Raw genomic sequence first — 26,669 nt, 5'->3', positions numbered from 1 at the left:
TATACAAATTGCAATATAAACTATCCCGTTGCATTGCAATTCTCTTTCTGTAATACCACCTCAAAGGGTATACCCCCCTGTAGTGTCAAAACACTTTCCTTCAGGACAAACTGACATTGCTTACATGCTCCACAGCATTTTGTGTGCCCCTAGTAGATGTATTGTTTTTAATAAGGGTTTGCTCAAAAACTGATTTACAATCCCTACCAGTTTTGTAAATAAACTTTGGTTCACTACTCACATATTTCATAATTTCCATGTTACCTTTAAATATAAACCAGTTTTTTGTAATAATGTTTTTTTTATATCCCTACTATTTGAGGCATAAGGGATCATCATACCGTTGTTGTAATTTTGTTTCTCCATTTGTTTATTATCCTTGTTCCTTAAACCTTCTCCATTGCCTGAACAGGGGCTTATATTTACAGCCTCATCCATCCTTCAATTCTTCACACACACATCCCTTACCAATTTTTCTTGATATCCCCTCTCCAAAAACATTATGCTAATCTTCTCCATTTCAACTTCAAATAATTAAAATTCAGAACACATACGGGCTGCCCTAACAAACTGTCCTTTAAAAATGTTCTGTTTTGTTTATCTAGGGTGACAACTGTCATAATCAACATAACTGTTGGAAAATGTTTCCTTCTTAAAAATAGTTGTTGCGAACTTCCTTCTAGTCATGTCCTTAGTGAGAGTGATATCCAAATAATCAATGGCATCCTCACTACATCTATTTCTATCACTGCTGCTTTCCTCTGACTGGGTGGTACATCAGGAATCCTTCTGGGTTGATTTGGAGGCTGAAGGGACAAGAGTATGTAATAACCTCTAGATATTATCCTCTGCACAGAGGTATTTTTGGTGAAAGATGCCTAGGCTTCTGACTGCAGGGAAAAGTGCCCCTCAACTGCCTCTACAGCAAAGTAGTTAGGCAACATTTCAGGAAAGCTGAAACGGCTTCTCAGAGAATGAACCCTGAAGCACCGGTGTTGTGGGCCTTCTCTACCTTGTGGGTTGACACCTGTCCTTAGAGTTCCAAGCTCTGATGGGGAAGGATCTGTCTCAATAGAAGTCTTGTGAAGACACTTGGGACTTATGGAATCACATCTTTCTACCTCCTCTCTGGTTCCATGAAAAAGTCCTTTGAGGGAGAAGCGTATCCCTACATCAGATAATGTCTTTTCATCCTGTTCACTTCTGGAGAGAGTTTCCTTCACTTTAAGGCCAAATAATGTGAATTCATCAAAGGAAGCACTGATGAATGATGTTGTGAAGGGCTCTGCAAAATCACAAAGGCGGACCTAGACGTGCCATTTTACAGGAATTCCTAAATCTGCCTCTCTTGAAGCTCCTTCCAACTCATGAGAAATCAGCCTCATGGAGGCATTCAATAGGGACTGAAGGGTAGCCAGCTGTGAGGAAACAGTTTTCTTGTCCTCCACAGACATGGACCCTGAGAGGGTAATACAAAACTCCTTGATCAAGTCCCTCTGAAATCTTGTAAGGTGTGCCAAATAGTTTAGCGACCTGACAGCGAAGGTCACTGAGGCATAAACATGCTTCCCAAATCTCTCCAACAACCTGAACTCCCTGTTAGGGGATGGACAGAAGAACTCTGTTCAGCAAGTTCTTTCTTGGTGGCTGCTGCTTCAACTACAGCATCTACTGGGGGATCCTTGTTCCAATGTGCATGAGCCTTCAGCGCAACTAGATACTTAATCAGGCCTCTTAGGACATCCACATCCTTCCAAGCCCAGTGGGAAATGAAGTCCACTATCTCATCCTGCCAGGTGGACTACCCATGATGTAAGCTGATCTGGGTCCGAAGTCTCAACAAACACTGACACCTCCTGGGAGTGAGGATGGAGGACCGGCCACCTTTCTGTCTCAAGAGTGAGAATTTCAACAAAAGAGAAATCCTCAAGGGGTAATCTGGTGAACCCCTCCCCTTCAATTAAGTCAATGTTTTCCATTAATGATTCCTGCAGGAAATCCAAGTGCCTACTTTTACATGTAGGCTTCCGAGGGAGTTCCCCAATGGGATGCTCCAGAGAGGACTCAGAAGTATGGGGGGGGGGTGACATGAGTAAGGACCATCTCCAGGCTTGATCAGGCTGGTGATCCTGATGGAGCAGGATGAAAAGACTCACTGCCCAAACCAGACAGTTGAGGGGGAGGACCCATGGGGACAAGGATGTCTTGTCCACAGGGGTGGAAAAATCTCTCTCAACTACTTCAAAGGCAGGAACCAAGTATCGACCTGGTAGGAGCCAAATCCACCTGACCAGGATGGGCCTGAGAATCCCCATGATCCTGCCTCGATGCAGAAGTCACAGTCAAGCTGTCTAGCACCAAGGTCCTGAGAGAAAGGGATAGCTCCGAAAACGTCAGAGTTCAGCCAACTCCCCCCGGATTCAGCAACACTACTATGGCTTTGAGATCCTTTAGGCTCTGAATCAGAGATAATGTAGGAGTTGATGAAGACCAGACCTTTGGATCTGAAACAGACACTCAGAATTCTTGGGTCCAAAGACTCCAAAACCAAGGGACAGATCAAAGTAGGAGTCAAAAGATGGGACCGGGCTGGTGGAAAGCTTACTGGTCCGATGGGAGTCTGAACTGGAATGACTTAACAATCTGTGTTCTGAGAAATTTTTTTCATCATACTGTCCACATCTGCTTCTGTTAGACTCCTAGCTGACCTGATGGATGGAGAAGCTTAAGATGGCCTAGAAGTCCATCAAAGAATCTTCCGCAGGAATGAGGTGTCGGGCCTCAAAGGATTAGGCTCTGGAGAAAACCTGAGTGACTGATAGAGAGGAGATTTCGATTCTGATTGCACTGGATCTGAGGAACCAGCTGTATCCAAGAATTTTCCATCTTTTTGGATGAAGCCAAGCCTGAAGCAGGTGGAGGAGAGTGCTTGGGGGAATGCTTCCCTGAATCCTTTGCCTTTCCAAATGACTCCCCCATGAGTTTTTCTGATGATTTCTGAGAGGAGGGTGGAAGCAGGCCTTTCAAAACTAGTTTGTTCTTTCACTCAATGAGCACTCTGTGACTGAATCTAGCAAAAAAATTCACACTCATTGTTGAGGTGTCCAGACATAAGGCACTACACACACACATGGAGTGCATATCTGAATAAGGTATTTTATATCCAAAAGATGAACATTTTTTTAAAATCAGTTGGCTCATCAGATATCTTGCCAGAAAAGCATCAGCAGTAACAGTAAGACAGAAAACAGCAGGTAACGGAAGAACAGAAAGAAAACTAATGATGGTAACCAGAAAAAAGTAACAATAATGGTAAAATAGAAGTACCCCACAAACAGATAGCGAAAAGAGCAAGAAAGGTCTATAAATGACATAATATGACTGCAAACAAAGAGTCAGGGCACAAGGCCTGTTGAGAACAATGAGACCTAAACCTATTTTATATATCAATAATATCCTTTTTTTTTTAAAACTTACAGTTTCAGGAGGATACAAAGGAATTTAAATACGGAATTATATGCATAAGGGCAAATAGAAATAGAAAATAACCATCCATCCAAAAAGACCACTTGAGCTACAGGTAATCACATCCAAACTCTGAAGCTGTAAATGAGAATTGAGGTCATTCAGGCTAAGGACATGATTATGGATAAGGGAAGGAGCTTGACCTATGGAGCCACAGTCTATTAAAGTGGCTGAAGCCAGACCTGAGGTTGGTTCCAAGATCCATCGATTGAGGAACAGATGAAAAAGACATCAGATCTTGACTGACCAACCATAAACTTGAGCTACAGGGAGAGAGGGGGCACATCTGGTCTCTGGAAGAGACAAATAAAATCTGAGGTAATCTAGGGCTTGAGAGAGGATTATGGGTAAGAGAAGAATCTTGAGATATGAATCCAAAGTCTGAGAAGTGGCTGAGGTCTGATCTGAGGTAAGATCCAAAAAACATGCTTATCTGAGTTAGCGGTGTGTTCACTGTGAAAGAGCTTACTCTGTTCACTGTGTTTTGCTTATTAAAAATTATAATGTAATGTGGAAATGTTGATGATTAACTTTAAGGGAAAGCAGTAGAAAAGTACAAGGTAAGAGGCCAAGTGCTGTTGGAAGGTAAGGCACTAAGGTCAATCTAAGGAGTACAGATAGCAGAAGCTTGTACTGAGCGTGGGGATAATTAGGATCATCCTGGGAATGAGTAGACACATACCCAGAAGTTTATGTGCAGTTTATGTTCACATTTGAAGGATTTCTGGTTATTACTTAACTGCAACTGTAATCATAATTGTGATTAATTGTGTCTGCACAAATTATTAAGGCTATGGTAGTACTGTGGTTATGAGATTTATTATCGATTAGGTGTTGAAGTAGTAGTGTGTATATGCATTTTTCAAGGATTTTTGAGAGTGGTGGGAGAATAGCAATGGGTCAGTAATTGGAGAGCTCAGTAGAGTTTCATCCCTTATGTAGAGGGCATAAAACGTCTTCCCTAAGGGAAGGACATGTCTTACTTTAATAAATCTAACTAGAGCTGTATGTCTGGGAATGGCTAGCTGTTTTTGACAGTGAATTTAGGGATGGATTTGAATGAGGAAACAGTTTTGTGAGTGGAAGGAGTATAGTTGGTTGCTGTATCAAGCAGCAGGGAGGTTACTGCTTGAATGAAGTGAGCACTGAATTGACAAGCACTCTGGACTTTCAGGATATTGATTTGGTTGTGTAGTTTTGTCAAGGTTGAGAAGGTTATTTATTGAAGATGACAATAACTTGGGGTTGTTTTCCTGGGATGTCTGAAATGAAATGTAGTAGTCTTTTTTGCTTTTTGATACTTCAAGAGGTCTTTTCCTGAAAGACAGCAAGAAGTGACATTTATGCATGTTGCACTTGAAAGGAGGACCAAGGCTACCTCCATCAAAGTGCTGTTGTAAGAACCAACTCTACCCTTTCTTTTCTTGCTTTTGCTAGCATAAAATGAGAGTAATTAGAAGGGATCTGTAAATGCAAGCCTGTCAACCAAGGTCTTAACAGTGTGTCCTCTGCTCTTCTGCAACAGATTGTTAGTTGTGCATGTTCCTGTTTGGTAAGGAAATCCATCCGAGATTAGCAGCTAATGCCAATAAGGCAAAGACTTCCACATTTATTTATCCATGATTCATTTCCACAAAGTGGATCAGTTCATCTGTCCAGATATTTCTTTCATCTGACAAGACAGACTGCTACCAAGTAGATGCCCACAGACAATGCCAAGTTCCAAATATTCATGACAATCCTGCACAACTGGCTGGACTGAAAATGCCTTACTTTGTTTACATATCACAGCACTGCGATATTGTCTAATATAACTTGTTTCACTATCTAAAGTTAGGGCACTCAAAATGCCTTGATGGCTAAAAACGTCACTACTAGCCTTATGATCCATCACAAAATTCCTGCGTCAGGGTAGGAAACAAAAACTTTGCTTAAATGGACAAAAACCTGATCCCACAAGGTCCTGATATCAATATGAATATTTTTCATGTGTGGCCATCAGAATGTTCTCAAACGTGTGACAAAAAAATCGAGAATTTATTGTCCAACAGCACTCGCTACAAGACTGTATGACAAAAACAAAAATCAGCTTGTGCCACTTTCTGTCCTTGATGGAAAAAAAATTCCCTTTGTATGCCAAAAGCAGCTCTCAAGAATACATTCCTCTGAGGAGGGCAAAGGCCATATTTCTTCTTGCAAATTCTAAAAGAATCAACATGCTCTCCAAAATGGACTATCGGAATGCCACCATGTAATCATTCAGGTACAGAGAAATGTGAATACCCCTTAAAGTGAACACCTCTTAAATGCAAGGGTGGCTCTGCTGGAACAAAGCATTTTGTGAATACCATAGAAGCAGGGGCCAGCCTGAAAAGGATGACCTTGAAATGGAAATATGGACCTCTCATTTGGTCACTGAGAAATCTCCAAGCTTGGAACATTGGAATGCAACAAGCATCTGTCAGATATAAGGACAACATCTGTGCCTCCTCAAGGCAACAGAGGCGAGGATGGCCTACAAAATGATCATCCTGAATTTAGTGTACCATCAAAAACTTGCTGCTACTGGGCAGAGGACAGAGTTAGAGTGAACCACTAGTCAGATTTTTTATTCGGCATGAAGAATAATCTAGACTAACTTGTCCATTGAAGGGAGAACTCTACCCTTTCACATCATGGACTTCAAAAATGGTCTTCTAGATATCATACCTAAACCTGCTGCTTTTAAAACATAGTAAGCAACAAGACTCGCACATAGATACAATTATAACATATGAGGAAGCCATCTTCAAAAATGTATTTAGCACATCAAAAACTTCCAAAGATGACATCACCTGCCAAAGACAGCTCCTCAAACACAGACAATGCGTAATGGGCAACTTTACATTGATACATCTAACCATAAACAAAAGAAATACATTTTCTTTGTCAACACATCAGGCATGTTCTGATTTTTTTTTTTAATCTTGGAGGGGATAGATGCAGCAGATATTACCTTTATAACCACACCTTGCTATGGCAACAATTATTTGCTCAAGATCAAGGAGGCAGACACTTTAAAGCCATCTAACAAATCCATACACCAAAACATATTTTTTCAGACCATTAAAATCCGTGGCAGTAAATGCCATGCTTTGAAAAATGGTTTCCCTCCCAGTGGTCAAGTGTAAAGCTAATGAGGTTGCGATTCACAGACTGACATTTTTCACAGAAGAGCACTAGTGGCAGTGTTTCTATTTCAGTACCAGCAGTGACTCAAAGATTTTGTTTTTTTAGCTTTCACTTACCTCCATGGTTGTGCAACACTGGAATTAGTATATAAAACTATAGAGGAGTGGGGTTCAATGGGGCTCGCCTCTTTGCAAATACAAATACTTTTCTATTGCCTTTTTTCATCTGTTTAAATCTTTGACCGGACGGGTTAATCTAGTTTCAGCTTCATCTGCACATAACATGACACTTCACAGTGGAACCTGAAAAACAGCAGCTCTCAAAACCTCAACATTACTTAAAAGGGGGAATGAAGGAAGGAGGATATGCAAATACTGTGGTACTTCTCGATAGGACTCTGCCTCTCCTTGGCTACTGTGCCACACTGCCAATGCAAGTGTTCAGCCACTGAAATCACTGGTTCAAAAAAAGAAAAAAAAAATGTCATGGTATTGTAATGGAGTGCAACCCACAGAATCCATAAGCAGAGGCACTTCAAATAAGGAATCTCCATACTGGAAAACAGTTTAGCACTTTCGTCTTTGTTTAATCAAGACTTCTTCAGAAAGTTGACTCTCACCCTCCCAAGCCCATTTCCTCCAGCATCCAAGCTGCTAAGAAAACTTGGGCCATCCTAGTCATAGCCAGGACTTTGTCCCTCTATACCATAAAGCTGAGGACAATCAGCTGTTCAGTGTTCCTAAACTAATGCACCCCATTCAGGTAAACCCTGAGAGAGTATGTCCAGGATATGAATGCATCTCTCCTTGAAAAAAAAAAAAAACAAAACAGGGAGATGAATGGACTGCTTCAGGAAATGATAAAACAATCTTTTAGAAGCAAAAATGGTTCACTCTTGAGACACACCTATTGCCTGTGTAAAACATCAATGCAGTACCCTACCGCCACAAAGAGATCTTGTGTCTTGCTGATGGCAGTCAAGAAAAGAATCTGTGAACAGAGAGATTTAAGATTTCAAGTTTGTCTTACCAGAAGTCCAATGTGGGACAAGCAAGTCCGTCAAGAATGAAACTGAAATAACACAAAGAAGGGGCTCTTCTTGCAAGACAGGTACAGATACAAACCTTCTTAAAGGAAATGCTTGGGAGACAAAGTCTTGGTCTACCTAAGGTCAAGATGTGTAGAAACAGCTGACACGTACTATGGTCACAGAAAGAAAAGCTGCGCAAACTCCTACCATAATGTTATATGTCCTTCTCTTCTCTGTTGCAGTACTCTACATGAGGGAGACTGCCTGCCAAGTGATCAGACTTCGGCCAGTCTACAAAAGTCTTTAGTGTCTAGGGTGCATGGTACATTGTACATAGTCTGCTGTCTGACGTAGGCTATAAAAGTGACCACGTATGCACCATCCTCAGAACTGAGTGCCTCGGGTAGAAAGCCTGAGATATAGGATTGTAGCATAGGTACATCCAAGAAACAAAGGCAGGAGGATGGAGGGTGGGATAGAATACTGCAACACAGAAGAGGACATTTAACGTTATGTATGAGTTTACATAACTTTTCTATGTCCTTCTATTCTGCTGTTGCATTATTCTTTACATGAGGGAGACTGCAAAAGCTCATGAGGAGGTAGGGGCAGAGGAGCTTTCTAGGATATCGTGGAGAATGGCCCTAGAGAACCCTGCCCTAGATTTGGAAATGCTGTCCAGTTTGTAATGTATGGTGAAAGTATGAAGTGAAGACCAAGCAGCAGCCTCCAAAATGGAGCTGGTGTCCAATCCTTTGAAAAAGTTGCCAAAAGAAGCCATGGATCTGGTGGAATGAGCCCTTACTGGGGTGGGAAGCCCCTTTCCATGTTGTTCATAACAAAAGGTGATGGTGTTAGAGATCCAGGAAGAAATACTCTGCTAAGAGACTGAGAGCCCTAGCGCTCTAGGGTGGAAGGAGATGAACAGCTGGCCAGTTTTCCTGATATTCTTGGTTTTATCCAGGTAAAACCTAGGCTGTGTACGTCTAAAGTATACAGGTCTCTCTCTGCTGAGGTTTTGGGGGGGGACAGGTGGGAAGGTGGATTGCTTGGTTTAATAAAAGCTCATTGACCACCTTAGGCATAAAGGAGGGGTTGGTGCCAGCGGAAACCCTGTCCTTATGGAAGACTAGAAAAGGAGGAGAGGCCATAAGGGTGTGTAATTCTGAAAACCTTCTGGCCGAGGTGATTGCCAGAAACAAAATAGTTTTTCAGGAGCAGAATTTTAAAGAGGCAAAAACTGCTGGCTCAAAGGGGGCCAGGGTCAGCTTTCCCAAAGCAAAGTTAAGATCCCAGAAAGGAGGCACTGGTCTCCTGGGAGGTCTCATATGGAAGACGCCCTTCAGAAATTGTTTGACTTCAAACCTAGAGGCCAAAGGGGGTGAGAGAAGCAGACAGGCAGAGATGGTTGACAAATGTAACTTTCACTGAGGTACAAGTTAGTCCAGCCTCCAGCAACTCACACAAGTATGATAGGCCTGTGCAGACATCCATTGTTAGTGGGTCTAGTTTACGCGAGAGACACCAGATTGAAAATCTTTTAAATTTGGTTTTCTGGCCTACTGCAGCACCCTTAGCATGTCCTCTGAGAAAAGGTGTCTAAAAGGAATCAGGGCCTTGTCACCCACAGTGTCGGGGTGACAAGTGGAGATGAATGAGGGTGCCCTTGTGTTGTGTTAGTTGGTCCACTCTGTAGGGTAACCTGTGATGATTGCCCTTGGCTAAATGTAGGAGTAAGGGGAACCAATGCTGTGTTGGCCAAAAGGGAGTCACCAACAATATTTTTGGTCTTTCCTGCCAAATCTTCCGGAGGACTCTTGGGATAAAAGGCAGGGGAGTGAAATGCATATAGAAACATCCATCTCAGTGAGAAGCTTAGGGCATCCACCTTCCAGGCCAGAGGATGTGGGTCTCTGGCACAAAATAGAGAAAGCTGTCTGTTCACGGGGAGGCAAAAAGATCCACTTGAGGAATACCCCATTGATGGATAATGTCCAGAAACACATCCTGGTGAAGCATCCATTCATGGGGTTGTGTTTTGTACCTGCTAAGTGCGTCTGCCAAAACATTCAAGTTGGATAGAATGTATACTGCCTCAAGTGGTACCTGCAACTTGACCGCTAGCTCCCATATCTGTAAAGCTAGTCTGCACAATAGGTATGCATGAGTCCCACCCCCATTTGTTTATATACCAGAGTACTGTCATGTTGTCTGTTAAGACTTTGAGGGGTCCTGGGATGAGGAGAGGCTGAAAGGCTTGGATTGTCAAAAGTAGTGCTCTCACTTCTTTTATACTGATGTGCTTTTTGCTTTGCAAGTGTGACCAAGTGCCTTCAGCATTTGCGGCACTTAAGGCAGCTTTCCAGCCCGAGTCTGAAGCACCTGTGTACATTTCCTGTACTGGTGGCAGAGGATGGACTGGGAGTCCTGGATTGGTAGAGAGATGTTGAATCCACTAACTTATTTCTCTCTTCAGACAGTGAAGAAGAGGGATTTGGAACTTCTGTGGGTGAGCATGCTGAGCCCACAATGATTTTAGGTACCATTGCCATTTCCTCATGTGCACCTTTGCCAGAGGAAGTATGGGAATGGTGGAGGCCATAAAGCCCAGGGTACTGAGGTAGGTCCTGGCTGAAATATGGGGCCGGGGAATGAGACTTTGAAAGAGTTCCTGGGCCTTCTGTAAGGGAAGGGAAACCTTCATGAGGTTAGTTTGAATCCTGCACGCAGGAAAACTGATCCTGTGTTGGGGTGAGGGCTGACTTCTTGTAATTTATGGTGAATCCCAAGGAAAGGTGGATGTTGACTACATGGTTGAGGTCTTGCTGTAGTAACTCTGGACTGTCTGCTTGAAGTAGGAGAGTGTCCAGATATGGGAAGATTTGGATGCCCTGCAGTCTGCAGAATGCCACCACTGGTGCTAGGCACTTTGTGAAGACTCTTGGGGTGGTAGAAAGACCAAAAGGCAAGGCAAACAACTGAAAGTGTACAGAGGCTACAGAGAATCTGATATATTTCCTGTATCTAGGGTGGACTGGAATATGAAGATAAGCATCCATTATGTCTATGGAGGCCATAAAGGCTCAAGGTAGGATCAGGAGAAACAAGGTTTGTAAGGTGAGCATCCTGAAAAAGGGTACCTTTTGCTAAGTGTTTAAGAAGGAGAGGTCTAAGACGAGTCTCCATTGTCCTTCTTTCCTTGGGACCAGGAATAATCCCTTTCCTCTTTCATGAATGGGTACATGTTGGATGGTACCTTGATCCAGGAGCTGTTGAAGTACCAGAGGCAAAAGAAGTAGATGTTCTTTGGGTGGTAGGGGGATGCCCCTGAATGGTGGTTGAGACTCCCACACCATGAAGTATCCATTCTTTATTATGGACAGTACCTAAGAGTCTTGGGTAATGGTTTCCCAAACTGGACTTGAAAAGGATAGGCGAAGGGAAGGGTGGATCCCAGGTAGTCAGATGGACCCGGCTCTGTCAGGAAAGGGCTGCTTTAGAGGTGGTGTTTGTTGTAGAGTACAAAAGGATTGTTGCCTCTTTCCTGTTCTCTTGAACTTGGATTGAGCAGCTCTGGATTGCCTCCTGACAAAAGGCTGGTTTAGAGGGGTAATTTCTCTGGAATTCAGGGAACGGAGAAACCAGGAGGTATTTTAGGTCTTTTATCTCCTTGCCCTTCTCTTGCAAGGTTTGGAAGAGTTCAGCAGCCGCAGAGCCAAACAGGGCTTCATTGTCCAGGGTAGCATCCATTAATTTGGATTTTATATCCTCTGGCAAGGGTTGTAGCCTGAGCCATGCAAACCTCCTTAGGACAGACCCAGATGCAGCTGCCCTAGCAAAAGCCTCTACAGCATCACAGCTACATTTGATAGAATGCCTGGTCACCTGGTAAGTGTTAGCTAACAGGGATGTAGCTAGGTTTTTGTTCTCAGATTCAGGTACTTCAGAAATTACTTTAGACATCTGAGGCAAGAGTTCTAATGAATATTTAGTCATATGGGTTCGGTAGTTTATAGTTCTAAAGGCAAGAGTGGTGGATGTATAAACTTTCCTGCCTAGTGTTTCCAAATTCCTGTTGTCCTTGTTTGAAGGAAGCAGGGAATAAGCCTAAAAGGTTTGTCAGAGGACACCATGATGACTGATGGATCTTGCTACAGGTCCTCTGAATAAATACTTATAATTTACAGGCACCATATAAAACCTGTTTTTTTAGGTGCTGGTGGTGGGGCCTTGCAAGAGGAGGCAAAGGCATCTAAGGTGGCCAGAAGGATAAGGGCTAGCAGAGGGACTAGGGGTGTCAAGTTGCAACAGATCATAAGGTTTTTGAATATCCATCAATTCAGTGTTTTCTCACTTGAAAAGCTCTTGCATTCTAATCAGAGTCTCACTGAAGGAACTCTCTTCTACAGGGGAGTCCATCCCATTAGAATCTTCCTCAGGGGAAGCACAGTCTAATGGAGAGGGTATCTGGGTAGAGTAGGCTTGAGACTCTTCATCAGGAAAGAGATCCTTCAGGAGGGCTAGGCCACAATTTGCCATCCAAGTATCAGTTCTTGTAACGGTATTCCATCAGAAACCTATAGCTGCATGTTGGACCCCCCCCCCACACACACACACACAGATCTCCTCATAAAGAACGTTTAAACACTGCTATCCTTCAAGTAGATAGGACAGGATTTTCTCTCTCCAACAACAGTGGGTGGCAGGTCTGAACCACTAACTTAAGATGTGCTTTGTACAGTATTTCCCCCCTGGATAAATAAAGGCAGTGACAGTCAGGTCATGGCTAATAATTTGAGAGCCACAGGTGTACTTTGCAGGTCTTCTCCTAGCCATCGAATATGACAACATTTCATCAACTGGTATCAGAACCTGCATCTTAACTGTTCAAGTGCAGAAAAGAACTGATGAGCAAGCAAAGTACAGTTTTGTACCTACCATAAATGTAGATGTTCGAAGATCCACATTGCTGCAGTCCTTACACTTGGGGTAGTCCGCTGTCCTCGGTCGGCCCGAATATCAAAGTATAAGGCTGACGTCGGTCAAGGCGCATTTGACTGACATCAGGACGTCAGGGTACAAATGCGCATGACCGACGTCATATCCTCAGTCTTTTCTTGCCCCAGATGTCAGAAGACCCTAAAAATAAAGGTCAAAACCAAAAGACAGCAAACAAACAACCAACCACCCTTGCACTAATTATATGTACAATATATATACAATATACACAATATTTACAACCCAACCCACACAACCACCTCTAACTACAGAGGGGAAGGAGGGAGGGTAAATTGGACTGCAGCAATGTGGATCTTCGAACATCTACATTTATGGTAGGTACAAAACTGTACTATGTTTTTCATCTCACATTGCTGCAGTCCTTACACTTGGGTAGAATCCCAAAGCAGAGGTAAGGGAGGATGGCCAAACTACAAGGAAGCAGGAGCTGCCAAAATGCCCTGCAAAACAGCAGTGGCAAAACCAGCCCTGGACTTAGAGTAAAGTGGTAGGTGATAATGCCTAGAGAAAGTATGCACTGAACTCCAAGTAGCTGCCTCCAAAATATCCTTGGTTGCCACTCCCCTCAAAAGGCTGTCAAGTGGCAGTAGCCCTAGTGGAATGAGGCCTAATCCCAGCTGGAATCTCCTTGCCATGATGGGAATAACAGAAAGCAATGCAAAACCCAATCCACTTAGAAATAGTTTGTTTTGACACAGGCTTGCCCTGAGAACTCAAAGCAAAAGAAACAAACAACTGCTGAGACTGCCTGAACCCTTTAGTTCTGTCCAAATAATATCGCAACTGCCTGTGTACATCTAAAGTGTGCAAAATCTTTTCCCCTTTATTTTGGGGATTTGCATAAAAAGTAGGCAAATGAATAGTTTGGTTTAAAGCCACACTAGAAACCACCTTAGGCATAAAGGAAGGATTAGTACGTAAAGATACCCTATCCTTATGGAAAATCAAGAAAGGCTCAACCGCCATAAGGGCCTGCAATTCAGAAACCCTTCTTGCAGAGGTAATGGCCAACAAAAAGGCAGTCTTCCATGATAAAAATTTCAACTCAGAAGTAGCTGCAGGCTCAAAAGGTTGTAGAGTGAGTTTCTCCAACACAAAATTGAGATCCCAAGCAGGAGTAGGAGCTCTACGTGGGGTCTTATATTCTTTGCCCCTCTAAGAAATTGCTTGAACAAAGGATGAGAAAACAATGGAGGGTCACATTCATAGTGAGCTGAAATTGCTGCAGCATGAACCTTAATAGAAGAGAAGGACAAACCTTTGTCCAGTAACTCAGTAAGATATTGAAGAGCCACACTTAAATTAGGCTCAGAAACATCAAAATCCTTTGCTGTACTCCAAAATAAAAATCTCTTCCATTTATCTGCGTACACTTTCCTTGTACTAGGCCTTCTAGCTTCCAAAATCACATTCAAAACTTGTTGTGGAAGTTGAGACCCTCTATGGTTCAAAACAGAATATGCCAGGCTGTTAGGTGAAGAGAGTGAAGTTTGACATTGAGCAAATGGCTGTCCTCCTGTGACAACAGGTGTGGAATCGAAGGCAAAGGCCATGGAGGCTTCCGTACCAGACTTCTCAGTAATGGGTACCAGTGCTGTCGAGGCCAATCTGGAGCTATTAAAATCATCCTTGGCTTGTCCTGTCTGACCTTTAGAAGCACCTTTGGGAGGAGAGGCAGAGGTGGAAAGGCATACACATGAAGATTGCTCCAATTGAAAGAAAGAGCATCCACTTTCCAAGCTGTGGGATGAAACCTTTTTGTGCAAAACTTTGGCAGCTGATGGTTTAGTGGAGAAGCGAACAGATCTATGTCTGGAGTTCCCCATGACACTGTCAATTTCTGAAATACATGAGGATCCAATTTCCACTCGTGGGGATCCATAATTCGTCTGCTCAACACATCTGCTAAGGAGTTCTGTGCTCATGGCAGAAACCTTGCCTGAAGATTGAGCTGTAAACTGAGAGCAGTCTCCCACAAAATCATTGCTTGCCTGCATAGAGGATAAGAATGTGTTCCCCCTTGTTTGTTGATGTACCACATGACAGTTGTGTTGTCTGTTAGAATCAACACCTGCCCTGGAAGAAGTAAATCCTTGAAAGCTATTAATGCAAACTGGACTGCTAACATCTCCTTCAGGTTGATATGTAGATGTTGTAGTCTGGCAGGCCACTTGTCTTGTATCCACTTTCCATTTAGATGAGCTCCCCAAGCTTTGTCTGAGGCATCTGTCGTTAAAATCTGACTCGCCTCTGGCCGGGTCACAGAGAGTCCCTTGTTTAGGTGACATTCCTGAGCCCACCACAAAAATTCCTTTTGAATGCAAGGTATTATTTGAATGACAGTGTCCAGATCCTGGCAGTGCTGTGTCCATACATTTTGAGATACCATTGCAGCTTCCTCATATGCAGTTTGGCATTGGGAAGCACCAGAATACAAGATGCCATGAACCCTAAGGCTTGAAGGACTGTCCTTGCAGTCAGCCCGGACTGATGAGATAGTTGATGGAAGTAAAGGGAAAGATTCTTTTGTTTGTCCGGGGTTAAAAGGCCATCTGGGATGCTGTATTCAGTCTTACACCCAGAAAGCACATGTCCTGAGAGGGTACTAGACTGGACTTTATTTCGTTCACAGAATACCCCAGGCATCTTAGCACTGCTATCACATATTCCAAATGATGAAGAAGCTCTTCCCTTCCTTGAGCCAGAATCAGGCAGTCGTCCAAATAAGGATAGATCTGTATTCCTTTTAGCCTGAAGAAAGCTATCACTGGAGCCAGAACTTTCGTGAACACTCTGGGCAGTAGATAAGCCAAAGGGCAATGCAGAGAACTGATAGTGAGAAGTCCCAGCTCGAAAACGCAGATACTTCCTGCAACTTAGTCTGATAGGAACATGAAGGTAAGCCTCCTTGAGATCCAAAGTTACCATCCAATGATCTTTGCCCAGCAGAGGTAAAAGCTGTTGTAACGTCAACATTTTGAACTTGGGAATGTCCAGATAAGTGTTGAGGATAGATAAATCCAAAATTGGTCTCCACGTGTTCCCCTTCTTTGGTACTAGGAACAGGCGAGAATAAAATCCTAGGCCCACTTCTGGCATAGGGACCGGCTGTATGGCCCCTAGTTGAAGTAACAGAGAAATTTGCTTGTGAGCCTCTATTCTTTGTTGAGGAGGAACGTCTGGCATGCCTCTGAAAGGAGGCAAGGTATGGAAATAAAACCTGTAACCTTGGTGTATGATATCCAATACCCATCTGTCTTGGGTAATTAAACCCCAATTTTCTTTGAAAAGTGCTAACCTTCCTCCCAAAGGTGCTGCCAGACGAGAAGGCTCTGGCAGCTGAAAAGGTAGGTCATTGGGTCTGTTTACGAAAGGACTGACCCCTGCCCTCACCAGAAGACTGTGCAGGAGAACTCCCTGTTCTAGGCCTGAAAGAGCCCTGAGCTCTGCCCCTACCACGTCTAGATCTACCCCTAGACTGGGAATCATAAGAAGGATACGTCCACCCTTTAGCAGGCCAATTTCTACTAAACTTTGGAGGCTGAACCTGCAAAAAATCTTTAACAGTTTGCATAGACTTAGCCTTGTCTTCCATTTTCTTTAAAACTGCCTCAACAGGAGAACCAAACAACACATCAGATTGTAAAGGAGCATCCAAAATCCTTGTTTTAACATGGTCAGATAAATTTTGATCCCTCAGCCAGGCGTGCCTGCGAAGAACTGACCCAGTGGCAGCCACCCTAGACGAGGCCTGTACAGCATCAAAACCACATTGCAAAGAATGCTTACCCACCTGTTCAGAAACATGTAATAAATCTTGTAACTCTTTACAATCAATACCTTCCGCCAGAGCATCAACCTTAGACTTCAACTGTGAAAGGAGATAGTTTTGGTATTTTAACATGTGAAACTGGCAATTCAAAGCCCTCATAGCCAGAGTGGAAGAAGTATAAACTTTCTTTCCCCATCTATCCAAGGCCCTGGCTTCTTTATCTGCAGGAACCGGATTCTTGACAACAGAAGCCTTAACACCTTTAGGCCCCTGGCTAACAGTTTCTGGGTCTGCCCTAGGACTCTTAAAAAGATACTTATGAACTTCAGGCACCCTGTAATACCTATCCGGTTTAACAGGAGCAGGAGGCAAAGAATCAGGATTAAGAGAAGCCTCTGTAAAACATCTTCCACTACATCCAAAACAGGAGGTATAGCCAAAGGCCTATGCTGGGGTAAAACAAAATTCCCTAAGCCTTTTCCTGGAATCAGAGAAGTCCTGACCTTCCCACTTAAAATGCTCCCTCATGGAATGAAGAGTTTCTGAAAAGAAAAATCCTCAGGAGGAGAAGCAGAAGGAGTAGAATCATCCACATCAGAATCAGAATAAGGAGAGTACTCCTGCAAGTCTTCAGCCGAAGACTCTGAAACATCCGAAGCCTTCTCAAAACTCCCTAGCTCAGGCTCCACCCTAGGTCTCTTATCAGGAGGGGGCAAAGAACCCCTAATCAAAGAAATCAAATCTTCTGCCATTTTAAGCATATGCTTCTTGGGCACAGTTCCAGAAGAACTAGGGGTGACACCAGCTGAAGCTAAACCTGGCCTGCCTCTAGGAGAAGCCTTGGAAACAGAAGGGGAGGGCCTAACCACCCTAGGCAGGGAGGGGAGTATAGTAACCTGAGAAGCCCCATCACCCTGACCTGCCTCCTGAGAGGCCACATCCTGCAATAACAAGGTCTCTCCCTGGGATCCCAAAGAAACCTCCGGTGGAACCACCGGCTCCACCGACACCTCTAAAGAACCGGCGTCCGGTACGGACGGTTCTTCTAGCCTAGGCTTAACTGCTTTGTCCTTGCGCTTCTTCGAAGAAGCGGGCGCCGGAGCATCCGACGGCATTTTATAATTGCACCGCTTCCCGAAGACTAACCTGGCACAATCTAATCTCCTCTATAGTGCGCTTATTGAATCTAGCACAAGAGCGACACCCAACAACGTCGTGCTCAGGCCCTAAACAAGGAATACACAAAGTATGATAATCTCTATGCGGTATCTGTTTCCCACAAGAAATGCAGTTATTCACTTTTTCTGACATCCGTTTAACCACTGAGGCAAGAAAAAACCAAAATATTCCCCAACGGGGTACTTAGCCAACTTTGACTCGGTCTGAAACTCCGGAATCGAAAAATTTCAGAACGCCAACCGGCACTTGCAATACTGCTTCTGCATCGGACCATGCGGCAAAAAAGACTGAGGATATGACGTCGGTCATGTGCATTTGTACCCTGACGTCCTGATGTCAGTCAAATGCGCCTTGACCGACGTCAGCCTTATACTTTGATATTCGGGCCGACCGAGGACAGCGGACTACCCCAAGTGTAAGGACTGCAGCAATGTGAGATGAAGAACATCTTATGTGGTTGCAGTGTGATGTTACTGCATGCATGGACATCAAGTGTGAAAGCCACCAAGAACATGTGCCCTTGGACAATGGAATGTCTGAGCGCCAAACACAGTGGTGTAGAGGATGAACACAAATGCTGATCCATTAACAATGGTCCCTGATGTTAGATAACTCCTATACGAGTGTATGGAAAACAGACTAGGAGAAGGTAAAACTGTGGAAAAGGGAAATGAAAAAGTGAGAATGACTTCTTGTTCTATGGCATGTAGCCTTTAGCTATGGTGCTACAAACGGGTATAATGATGCCAGTTCCCCAAAATACACTGTGGTACAATACCATGTGGCACACTTACCAGTCCACCACAATCAAATAAGTTTTTAAAGGAAAAGAATACACAAAATCTGCATAAGCGTAAACATACTGTTAACAGTACTGAGTTCTATGCTTTTTGCCCTTTATTTTATAAACTACCTTGCTAGTTTTTTAGTACTGTACGATTCGGGAGACTTTAGCCTCAGCATATTTACTGCTGTTCTAATAGCAGATTCTCTATTCTCATATAAGCTGTCACACAAACACACAGAAGATTCATATTCTTTCCTTCTGTAAGTAGCATTAACTCCACATTTTTTTCTCTTCTACATGCCTCACATTTAAAACGTAGAAGCTGTCCTGCTTCTTTACTTCATTAGATTGCAAACACATAGAATGCATATAAATCACCCCATACAACTAAAAGTATAAACTAATACATATTCATTAATTTCCCTTCAAAAATGTGCTCATTTATCCTCCCAATATCAGCTAAACTGCAAATATAACACAGTGTTTCTGCTACAAAACAGGATGTCTTATGTCCTGGATATCATACTATATGTGGTCTTAAAAAAGCACTGTGAAAATTACCATCATGTATCTTGTCAACAGTATGGCTACAAAAATTAATCAGATTGATTACAATTCATTGACCAGTACAAACAAACGTGTTACTGGAGCAAAAAAATACGTATTATTTTAAAACTGGATGGATGGATGCGTTTCTGCAGAAGGCAAGCCCCCACTCCTTTAACTATTATTTTAACTCCTTGGAAAGGGGAACTCAAGGTTGTGTGACTTTGAAGTGAAAACAATAATTAAGGGGAGTGGGATAGACTCTTTTGCAAAATGAATCATATTTCTTTAATTTTCACTATTGCCATCATGGACACTGCAGGGGTAGAACACTACTTCTGTGTTATCCGCAAACACAAAGAAATGTGTGCATTCAAGTAGCCTCACTGTTTGGCAACAGGTTTTGGTCCATCGTGTTTGGTATGATACATATCAATAAGCTGAGTTGTGACAAGATTCAAAAGACCTGGAAAGGGAATCTGAAAAACAGTGCAGGAGGCTAGACTTGTCTTGTGCTGTAACTGTGATCAGAGTTGCATCCCAAGAAATGAAAAAATACAGAGCACACAACTTACCTGCAGCAATGTAGAACAGTCAGCATCATGTGAGTGGAATCCAAAGAGTGGATAAAATTAGGCGGAAAAGCATTTTTCTGCTTTACTGTGTCAGGCTTCCTACAGACAAAATGATAAATGTGAGTCTGCAAAAAGGAATAAAGAGGTAAACTTGTGTAAAAGTAAAAATGAAGCAATTAGTGGAAAGGAATTACAGAAATATGTTTTGCATTACATTAATATTTTAATTACTTTCCATTTGTTTACCGGGTTAGTCCGACTAGACACAAGGTGATCATTTTCAGTGGAGGCCCAGGGAGAAAAGCTCCAGATACATAGTAAAAAAAAATATAAAAATAATAAAAAATGATATAAACATAGCTATTTTGTACAAAGAGCATAGAACATATAAAAGGAGTAAAATCAGAGTTTTACAAATGATGCAGCATACAGTGGTTAGAATATTGAGAAACAAATTAAGCTAGATATTATACAACAAATATACAATTGCTTGAACATAAATTCAAAAAGAAGTTTCCATAGACAAACAGGGTCATAAATTATAAATCATAATTATAAAGGTGGCCTAAACACCTATGATAGGAAATAAATCAATTTCCCCAAAACATTGGGAAGAGAGCCTGGTATATTGGCTACCCCCAACAAAGACTCAATGAGAAACACAAAATATGGTCAAATCTAAAATTCTGACTAAATATTTGCTGTATGCAATAGAAAGAAAAATGAAGGAACCACTAAATAAAACTATTACTGTACAGTTTTGCAGATAATGGCTGATGCAAAGGTACTTACATACTGACATCATGGGTGACCTGAAGGCTCAAATGTTGCATGGTGCTTTTAAGCTGGAAGAAAAAGGCAGGTATTAGTAAATGGGAAGTCGGAAGCATAATTCAAATCCCTTTCAAATGATTGTGCATTAAAGAGTGGACAAACTAATGAGAGCTTCAACTGTATCCCCCTTGACAGCACCCACCTTTAGACTTTACCTCCTTTCTTAATGAGAACTAGGCCCATCATACCAAGAGTGCACTTGTGGATACCTATCCAGCCATCTATCTCATTTTGGAAAGAAAAGGTGTTCTAGTGGAATTGTTTGATTTGTGGAGATACAAGAAGTTGTGGACTACTAGATTCCTAATGGCCCAAAAGACAAGGTACAAATCATCCCTAAGGAGTGTATAGGACAATAAATAAAGGGACAGTGCTGCCAGCCTCTCCTGGTAGATTTTGTTTTTTAAGACCCTGATCTTTTTAGTTAGTGTTGTATAGCACACAAAACAAACTGAGACATCTCCATCCTGTGACGTCATCCATGAACTGTCCTCCTTTTAGTTAGTGTTGCATAGCACACAAAACAACTGAGACATCTCCATCCTGTGACATCATCCATGAACTGTCCTCGTTTTAGTTAGTATTGTATAGCACACAAAACAGACTGAGACATCTCCATCCTGTGACATCATCCATGAACTGTCCTCATTGTATAAACCACACCACTACCAGATAGCAGACACTTAAAGAGATGGTCTAGGAGATTGGCGAGTATTACAGATAGGAAGAATAGCAGACGTATACCGATGTGGAAAGAGAAGGAACCATTTGGACAGAGAAAGGTTTTGCAAAACAGGTTGTGAAAAAAATAGGGAGATAAGGGAAGATCAGGCACATGGGCCAGGTAATCACTCACCAAGCGTAATTGTGCAGGAGTCCTGGACATAGTCATCAGCTCACCGGAAAAGGATAACAATAAGCGTCACTGCAAACATGATGGGAGCTGGTGAAAACAGACAAGGGCAGACATACGCTGGTCAGAGTCATGGCTATCCCTGGTAAAGAAATGGAAAGGATAGCAAGAAGCATGCTGGTAAACTTCCTAAACTCCAGCACCTTGACAAAGAAGAAAAAACATGGCATGGCCCTACCAGGAGTGTTGCTATCAGTTTTAATGCAATTCTGTGATGGGGACACAACAAAAGTAGATAAGAGGTGCCCAGCAGATGTGATGTATTGATGACTTCTCAGCAAGGCTTTCTACTCACTGTATCACCTAAAACATAAAAGAAAGCTATATATTATGAGGGTGTGTCACAGATGAAAATTGGTTGTCAGAATGGAAGATGAAGGTAATAGTAAGGCGGGCCCTGTTAAATAAGATAACTAGCAACAAATGAAGTGCAACATGACACATTGCTCAAGCCAGTACTGTGAGCATTCTAATATACTGGGGGAAGAGGTAATCAGAAAGCCAAGCACATGACAAAGCTGCTGAAATACAGGAAGATCAGATCTATCCATCCATCCATCCTCAACCCCTTTTCCAATTCTGCCCATGGGGTCAGGGTGTCACTTCAGCAGTTACAATCATCTTGAGTCAAGGTTTACACCACCAAGTAGCTAGCCCCATCGCGGTAGTTTGTTTGTACCACTCCCTTGCCACACATATTCTCACCTATGACCGATTTAGAATGTCCAATCCACCTACTGCATATCTTTGGAATGTGGGAGGAAACTGGAGGAAACCCACATAACCACAGGGAGGACATGCAGACTCCACACAGAAGCCACCCAAGCCGAGAATTGAACCCGTTTAATGCAATTATTTTCTATTCAAGGAACGTTTTTGCTTTAAAATCTCCAGACATTTGTAATACTTATTTTTTCACAACTACCTAAAACAGCAACAAATAAAAACTGAAAAAAATATCCCTATTAAATATTATTGCTTATTTAACTAACTGAACCCCCACTTTCTATAGGAAACACTTCCTATGAAGTGGAGATACAAAAATGTTCCTATAAATTAAGACCACTGACATGATAATATCTATGTAGTACAAGTTTTCTTTAATTTTAATAGCAAAATCCTTACAAAGAAAGCGACAATATAAAAGTTATTGTACTATCATTAGTTGAGAGATTAAAAACATGCAAATATGCTGCAATAACTGCATTATATCATAAATCCACGTCAGTGCACTAAATATTCTAAATGAGTGGCAACTACTGAAGTGATGCATTATGGGAAATATGGGCAATGCAACTAATAAGCTGTGGCTTCAGAAAACAGGCAGTTTGACAAAGGAGATGGATTTCAGAAATACATGGGTGTGAATAATGCACTATTCTTAGTGTGATAATTACAGGGGAATAATCTAATTTTCAAGTAGTACTACAGTTTTTTAAGACAAATCACTGCTGTTTCAACAAGTGAAGGTATATTTCTTACTGAGGAGGAAGACATACTTAACAACCCAGTAAACCTCTGGAATTGGCGACACATGTAGAGTAAGTTAGGTGTTTAATGAGTGTAAACCTCTGTGCAAGGATCCCTGCCAGGTAATAACCAATGGTATTGCAGTCAAATGTACGTCAGTTAGCAATCGTTCAGTTGCCTGCCATCCTGTCAGAAGTACCTCCAGTTTGTATTTTCAACTGCTACAGGCAACCCTACCTGACGCTTTAGCAAATTACTTCCTTTATTAGCATCCCCAGCAGTTTCAGTAACAGTAATATGCACTCAACTGTTACAGTACTCTAACAAACTAAGCATATGGTTCAGGTCACACAAAATGCAATTTCAAAAAAAAAGTAAGACTAATATCAAATAGTACTGGTTCTTGAAATGCATATCAGAAGTCTGCATCTGGGACTGTATGAACCCATCAAACGTTTTGGGCTGCAGGGGTTAATGAGACACTACACTAGACTTGGTATACTTATACAGAAAGAAACACACACCAACTCGACCTTCTAATCACATAGAAAATACACAGGAGCCAGTAGCTGTGAACCAATTTTCTTTTTACTGGTGCTAATCATGTGATTGGAATGGCACTGTAATTTATTGAACTGAATGGTGGCTCAAGTTATTCCTTGAAGATATTCTGCTGAGGTACCAGAAGCACCAGTAAAATAAAATTGGTTCAGAGCTATTGGCTCCTCTGTATTTTCTTTATAGTTATACAGAGCCTGAAACTACACATCCTTGAGTACAGCCATTACAAAAGAAAGTCTCAAGACAATAACCATTCATGCATTTGCTTAATAGAAGAATGAGATGATAAATCTTCTGAGTCTGCTCATTAGGTGCACTTAACATTCTACCTCACCTCCATCCCTTCCTCATCTCCCTTTCTCTACTTTTCTCATTTCTCTTGAATGCCTCCATAGATTCTCTGTCACCTACTCTAGCAGTCCATTACATGGGTCCTCAACTCCTCTATATGAAAAAGAACTTTTGGAGATCGAAGGGGCACTCTGTCCACAACATCTGCTGCTTGTGCAGACTTATTCCACTCTGTCCTTGTAATGTATGACATCATTAAGCCTATTTCACATGATTTTATTACCCATATCATGCCCCTTAACTCATCTGTTTTTATCATGAGTACAGCTCCAGCAGGGAAATTTTAGTTTGGTATTAGTTAACTTACTGTCAGCTACTGTTCATCAGAGACATGGGGATCAGACAATGGGTGAACTTACAATTTCCCATACAATGATCAAAGTTTCACTTGAACAGGGTCAGGGATGAACTCTGCTTCTTGTGGAGGGGAGCCTGTTCCATACTGCAGTGATCCTTTGCAACATGTATCAGTCTCTCCAACATGTTTACTGGTGTCGCAGGAAAAGTTCAGGTCCTTGGATCTAGTGTTTCTGGTGCTGTTTGTTTTGTGGAAGTGCAAGAGGTCCATCAGAGTGGTGTTTCAGGATGCCTTATATTGCAGGCAAGGATCACCTCTCAGCAACCTGTAGGAGACTGAGTAAAGAGATAGGCCTTAAGGCGATCTGTGTAGGACAGGGTATTCATGCCTTTGATTCTCCTGGTGAGAAACCCTTGAGGGTATTACAACTGTTGCAGGTGCTTTGTTTAGGTACATACCAAAGGGGGCACTGTATTCGATGACAGGGCTATTGGTACCATTAACTTCCTTGGACCTGGATGCCATACCCTTACTAATGAGTTGGGTGACATGGAATGATTTTCTTAATACGTTGAATACATGTTGGTCGAAGGCCAAATTACTATCTACATATTTTCCCAAATCCCTGACTACCAGGTCAACTGTTAGGGGTGTTTTCTCAATGTAGTAATTATCTTGGGTGGACAGCTTCCCAAAAGGTAAAGCAATGCGTTGCTGGTGCAATTCTTAATCAACCACCTGCAATTGTCTGATGTAATGCAGAAATCATAATTCTGCTCACAATTATGATATGTTCACTACTGTGGCTATACTCAAACCAAACCTGCTGTCAAGTGTGTCGTGAGGTAATTTTATTCATGTTTTTTTTTTTATCTTCTAAACTTCTAGTGTTGGTGCAAAACTTTCATTTATAAAGAACAAATCTTGTTTGTACATACTATGCATTATCCACCTGTACATGTTACTGATCCCTTGTGCCAGTCTTTCACAGTCTAGTTAACTTTATAAAGTTGCCGGATTAAATGTTTACCTGTAACACACTGTTCACTAAAAGTTGTCAGTGTCTGTAATGGCATTAGCAGAAGTACTGTCTGTTATATAAACTGTATACTGAATGGCAAAACAAATGTTACCAATAATGCTGCAAAATGTGTGTACACAACTTAAAACAGAGGAGCTTATGTCCCCTTACTTCAGCCGAAAAATTAGTTTTTAGTTCAGACAGACAACTAGGTACAACATTAGAAAGAAAAATAAATAAACAAACAAAACAAGTTGAGAAAGAAAATCAAACAAGGTTTGCTTATCTTTTGCAATAGAGAGTAGCCCATGAAAATGGGGAATGAACAAGACTAGTAAGAAAGTCTCTCTTTACATATAACATGTAGAAACATCTACTGAGATCCCATCTCTGTAAGGAGCTGCACAGGAAAAACTCTGGGCATATGACATTTGCTGGGGATTCAGAAAGTTCAAGAACAATTAACTCCATGCCACGAACAGTTTCTAGCAAGTCTTGGGTTTCTGGGCTCACATATGAAAAGAAAGTACAGTTGAATAAAAACTTCTCTTTTCCTCTGCTATAAGCTATCGCCTAATACACTACTTTTGAGGAAATTTATTTACCTCTGAGCTATACCCCTCAAAACTGACCACTTTCCTGTCTCACTAGTTTTCAGGCCACTGACTTGGAGACGGTCTGTACATCCAACTACATACCCCAACCCATATGAGTTAAGGTCACATGTTGAACGTATGCCCTCAAGTAGGTAAAGCATTGGTACCCTGACTGGATGTCAGTGGGCAAAAACCCATACGTTAATACTGCAACAGTGATTTCAGTTACATCAGAAGCTAATGTTCAGTTTATCTGCTAATTAACTAAGGTTGCCTATAATGTGGACTGCCATTAGAAGAAACTTTCTACACAGCTCATTTTAACAGCTGCAAGACTTCCCAGCACGACTGATAAAAGCCCATTCCCTCTCATTTACCAATATACCATATCATTTTGAACTGATAGATGAGAGTCCTTTGGAAAGAACAGGGTCAGATTTCTGTAATACTAAAAAGACTACCTTCATCTCTAGAGTATTTATATGAAGGAAGCTTTCCTCTTGGATCATGTCATCCCAGGCTGTAAATGAAGTCAGCCCTCTCCATTATGCAAATGAAGCATATGTGGCAATCTGAGGTACTACAGCTTGTGATGCAAAAGACCTGCCTACGAACCATTTCAGTGAGAGAGATTTCAACAAAATATGGCCTCATGACAGGCCTTGAAAAACCTGTTGGGAGCCATTGACCTAATGGACCTTGTACCCAAACTAAATCTTTAGGTTCAAAGAAGGATTCCTATACACATTCTCACTTGGGAATATAGGAATGCCTTCAACATAAAACCTGGGAACTACAAATCTGGTTCAAACGTCCCTGAATTCAAACACTGTGGAGTATCTCTACAGGCAGGCCATGAAGTGGAGCATAGGAAGCATGATTTTTAGTGTTAGATTATGATGGCAACTCAATAACAGAACAGAATCCATGCTGAAGAGTCACAACTTTGTTTAGTTTACAGTAACATCTACTTCCTCAAAAGCCCATACCTGAAATTCACATACTAGACAGAATGAATATC

At 42.0% G+C, this 26,669-nt stretch overlaps 1 protein-coding gene across 1 annotated transcript in view; it reads right to left on the bottom strand.

The window, feature by feature from the left end:
• Window positions 1-26,669, bottom strand: part of POLRMT (RNA polymerase mitochondrial) — a 1,430,506-nt gene that overhangs the window by 148,785 nt on the left and 1,255,052 nt on the right. The window contains exons 16-17 of the mRNA XM_044053892.1: window positions 20,397-20,449; window positions 19,605-19,703 (exon numbers count right to left, since the gene is read on the bottom strand). Coding sequence (XP_043909827.1) covers window positions 19,605-19,703; window positions 20,397-20,449 — 152 coding nt within the window. The remainder of the gene's footprint in view (window positions 1-19,604; window positions 19,704-20,396; window positions 20,450-26,669) is intronic.

The sequence above is a fragment of the Protopterus annectens genome, chromosome 13.part0 (assembly GCF_019279795.1).
Source record: "Protopterus annectens isolate FY-2018-M chromosome 13.part0, PAN1.0, whole genome shotgun sequence".
Taxonomy (NCBI): Eukaryota; Metazoa; Chordata; order Ceratodontiformes; family Protopteridae; genus Protopterus; species Protopterus annectens.
Note: the sequence above shows the minus strand (reverse complement) of the source record. Positions and strands in the feature narration are given on the sequence as shown.